The 4,460-nt window shown below is 35.3% G+C and overlaps 1 protein-coding gene across 1 annotated transcript; it reads right to left on the minus strand.

Moving 5' to 3' along the window:
• Window positions 1-773: 773 nt before the first annotated feature.
• On the minus strand, window positions 774-2,213 carry LOC128225582 (FMRFamide receptor-like). Its single transcript, XM_052935458.1, has one exon. The coding sequence runs from the start codon at window positions 2,210-2,212 to the stop codon at window positions 1,124-1,126; it is 1,089 nt and encodes a 362-aa protein (XP_052791418.1). The 5' UTR covers window position 2,213; the 3' UTR covers window positions 774-1,123.
• Between the last annotated feature and the right edge of the window lie 2,247 nt (window positions 2,214-4,460).

Genomic DNA, 4,460 nt, shown 5'->3' on the forward strand with positions numbered 1-4,460 from the left:
GTTGCTTCGGTTCAAACTTGTTAACGTAAGTTTTATTTGTTTGATGAACTAGGGTCTATTTTGTGAACGTTGTGGTTCTTCCAATGAAGCTGCAGCTGTAGGAGAAGCAGCAGCAGCAGCAGCAGCAGTAGCTGCAGCAGCAGCAGCATCTACGTTAAAGGTATCCGAAAATAATTACAATAAAAAATTGTTGCAAACGTGGCGAATATTATGAATGTCGCAAAAATTGTGATTGTTGTGACGGATGATGCGGATGTTGTACTTAAAGCAAATGATGTGAATGAAAATATTGATGCAAATGTGAAAGTCGCCAATTGCGTAAATGTCATTAATGTTGCGAATGTCGGGAATGTTGGGAAGGTCTTCACTATTGTGATTGTTATGAGTATTTTACTTTTTGCCAAAATGACTCCTTCCTTTTTCCTTCTGTTTTGCATGCAGGCTATAGGTATTTGTGTTAAAGGACATGATCGAAACGTTCTCGAAAATGATCTGCAATTCTGTAGCGGGCGAAAGAGAGCTCCGTTTCTACATAGAGCTAGGCTTTGATTAACTTAGTAAACGATACCGAAACCAGCTTGATATAAAAATGTCCGTTTTATTTGTATCTAATTTAAAAGTTAATTTAAGAACTAGAACAGTTATTTTCAAATACTTCAAACGGTAACAAAGTTTCCCTCACCTACAGTTTAAGTTTTATTTTGTTCGCAAAATATCTCAATTACAGTTTTAGTGTTTATTTTTATCATAAACAAAAAATTGCATGCATTTAAATTAACATATACACACATTTCAAAGTTCTCAATTTTCTGAAATACCAGTAATAGTATAATAAAATAATGAAATAAAATTCATCTCTAGCCTAATAACGTCCATACAAGCTTCAGAGTATATCTCTGGCTCAATAATATCGATACAAGATTCACAATCCATTTCTCGCTCAGTGATAACAGTACTAGGTTCACAATCCTACTTTGGCTGAATAATTTCGACACAATATTTACAATCATTCTCCCGCTCAATAATATATATATATATATATATACAAGAGTCACAGTCCTTCTTTGGCTCATTAATATTGATATAAGATTCACCGTCCTCAGGTAAAATCTAATTTACGTAGTCAAATAGACACATGTGTTGAACTATGATGACAATGAGATATCTGGTAACCAGAACTTGTGTGGAACATAATAATGCCTCTCGAATTGTTCCTGTTCTTAAAAAAAGTTGTCAGAGGGACGAACAAAGTCTTGAGGTCTGCTCTGAACTTTGACCCAAACATCATGTAGAGGATGAAGTTAATCGCACTGTTCGTGTACATCAACATAAATACAATTTCTGACACAAGAAGCATTTGTGCAAATGATGTGACCGATGCTTCTTCCTCGGGGAACCAGTACACTTGGCCAATTCCAAACGTCACAGACGGACAGATCAGCACAAAGAAAGTAGTATTCAGTATTAGAGTCATAAATGTCCATTGTGAAACAGGGTTTTTGTTATGCGGAGCAGATGTCGACGTTTCACTTTTTGTTCTGCATGTCACACTTGATTTTCTAAACTTGTTGCTTGATAAGATACGTATCAAAATAGTCAGGTTTCCTGTTAATAATACACAAAATGGAATTCCAAATGCTAAGGCTAAGTCAATCCAAGTCCAAATTTTGAATACGAACGTCTCATTTCTTGGATAACAAATAATCCGTCGAATACGCTGTTCAAATATTAAGTCATAAATGAAGAGTAAGTGCGAATTCATTGCCGACAGACACATAATCAACGCTGACAATGCAACGGCCATCCGGCGCCTTGTAAAAACGTCTCGCACATTTTGAGGCCATATGACACAGTAAGTTCTTTCTAAAGTTACAAGGACCAAAATCCACGGAGAAAGTTGTATCAGTACGTACGATAGAAAAACGTCAACCTTACAGAAAATGGCAGAACTGTTTCTTGGTTCCAGGTTAAGAATGAAGAAAATCCACTTTTTGAAAACACTGTTTAGTAGCACCAATGTGTCAGTGACTGCCAACGATATCAACAGCAAACTAGTTGACGAGCAAGTCCTCTTACGTAAAACAAGGATAGAAAGAACATTTCCAAATATCCCCAAAATCATCAGCACTGGTGGGTAAAAAGTTTTTAGTTTTTCAGTTACAATAAACGCCGCTTCATTTTTGAGATTAAACGACTCGTTAGTCGCGTTCATTTTGCTTTAACAATACACAATATATTACTCCAAAGACTTTCGCCACAATGGACATAACCAAATATATTCCAATAGTTGTCCGGAACATTGGGGAAGACACATTATATCCTTTCATCTGAAATCGACAGACCAATGAAAATGGTTATTTCCAATAGTTTGTTTCTGATTGGATTTCATGCTGATACTCTCCATCATAATTGGAAAATTCACCTTGTCATACCAAATATTGGCCTCAGCTCTTTATCAGCTTCAAAAAACGATGCTGATTATAAGAACACACCCGTTGAATGGGGGGAGGGGCAGGTGGTCGGTTTGATGATGGCACACAAGGTTATTTAAACAACCTGAAAGTGTTGTAGTCTAAATCCCTAAGTTTCACCACTAGAAACAAAATCAGTTGAATTCAATAATAACGTTTAAATTTTTGGACGTATTTAGAGAATATTGAAAAGGATGGACACCAACATATTACATGTGTATTTAATTTACCTTGATCAACAGGTACAACATGGACACCAGACAGCATGGACAACATGGACAAAATTTACAGCATGGATAACATTGACAATATGGATATATGGACAAAATTGATAACACGGATAACATGATCAACATAAACTAATTGGACAACATGGTCAACATTGACATCATTGAGAACATAGACAGCACGGACAACATGTATAATATGAAACACATGAACAACATAGACAACATGTTCAACATGGACAAAATAAACAACATGGACAACATGGTAAGCATTGAAACATGAACACCATTGCCGGCATTGACAACAGGAAAAAGATCGACACAATTAACAAGAAGGACGGCATTGACACCATTAACAATATGAACAACATAAATAACATGAATAACATTGAAAACCTGAACAACATGGACAGGATTGACAACTAGGACGACATTGGCAACATGGACAACATTGACATCATATATATCATGAACAACATGGACAACATGAACAACATTAGCGTTATGAACACAATTGACAACATGAATAACTAGGTAAACATGCACGTATGAGCAACATGAAAAACGTCGAGCGATTTAAATCAGAATCAAATTATTGTTAAGGCGATTTTGTGGTTAAACTTTATATTTTATTTTCCATTGTAAAAGAACTATAATCTACTCTCATTTTTGTCAAATGATGCTCATTTAACACTTATCATTATACTTAATGATTGTAAATTTATTCTTCCAAATTAACGACAAATCATTACAACAGCCGTTACCCATTCAGTTTTAAATTACATCCCCCATCTGTTTTCAAGCGAGTTTCGTAATTATCTGTATTTACTTAAACATAAAACGCTGGACATGCTCAGTCGCACGAATAAAGAGGGAAAACAACAATTAGAGAATTAATTGATCTATAGAATCATTGTCTCCTTCATTAACTCCGCGATTATCTATTACGCAATACTTAAAATTCTCTTCGGTAAATAGAAATCAGTTTTCTGATGTCGAAACAGGAATTCTACGGAGCTATAAAGGCAAAGGTGATTATTTTTTCTTAATAATAACTTATTGTGATTACTTCCAAGACAATTCTATTTGAGAAGAATAAATGTTTGGCGAACATGAAGCTTGGTGCAGCGAGGTCTAAGTATTACTACGCATATAACCATTGTATCTAGATTCATTTTACCCCTTTCGATTTAGTTCGGCGCGAAAGTTCAACCCTCTAGCTCGCTCCGTTAGATATCAGTGTGGTAATGGCGATTAGTCTCTGATATGTTTAAGTTAAAGTTCGAATGGATTTACTTTAATAGAGAAAGAAAAAAGGCACCTAAACGTATTAAGACTTGAGCTCGTTTTTGCCCAAAACAACATTTTGTTGACGTTTGGTGTATGAAATTTATACAGGTATGATTTAAAATTAATTCACCGTAATGGCATCGTTAATTTCGCTAAAATGATTGTGTTTCGCTTTCCATTTCCATTACATTCGTATTATTTACTCTGTTCTTATTAATATGCAATACACTATAAGCACGTTCTGTAATCCTCAGTACAACTGCTCAAGGCGGATAGAAATGTCAATCTCAGACAAGCTGTGAGGTAAGTAAGTGGAGTGGTTAGAATGTCATCCGCATTTTTCTCCACAAAATTCTCACAGAATGTAACTTGTTGTATTGATCTGTTTCAAGTATTATTCAGGGTTAGTGTGTGCTTCATATTGTGTAGAACTTACTTTTGGGGCTAACTTTCAAATGAAAACGCATCGGAT

The sequence above is a fragment of the Mya arenaria genome, chromosome 3 (genome assembly GCF_026914265.1).
Source record: "Mya arenaria isolate MELC-2E11 chromosome 3, ASM2691426v1".
In the NCBI taxonomy this organism is placed as follows: Eukaryota; Metazoa; Mollusca; class Bivalvia; order Myida; family Myidae; genus Mya; species Mya arenaria.

Bases quoted from the DNA above. Each gene is read 5' to 3' on its own strand.
- LOC128225582 (XM_052935458.1), bottom strand. From the start codon at position 2,212: ATGAACGCGACTAACGAGTCGTTTAATCTCAAAAATGAAGCGGCGTTT.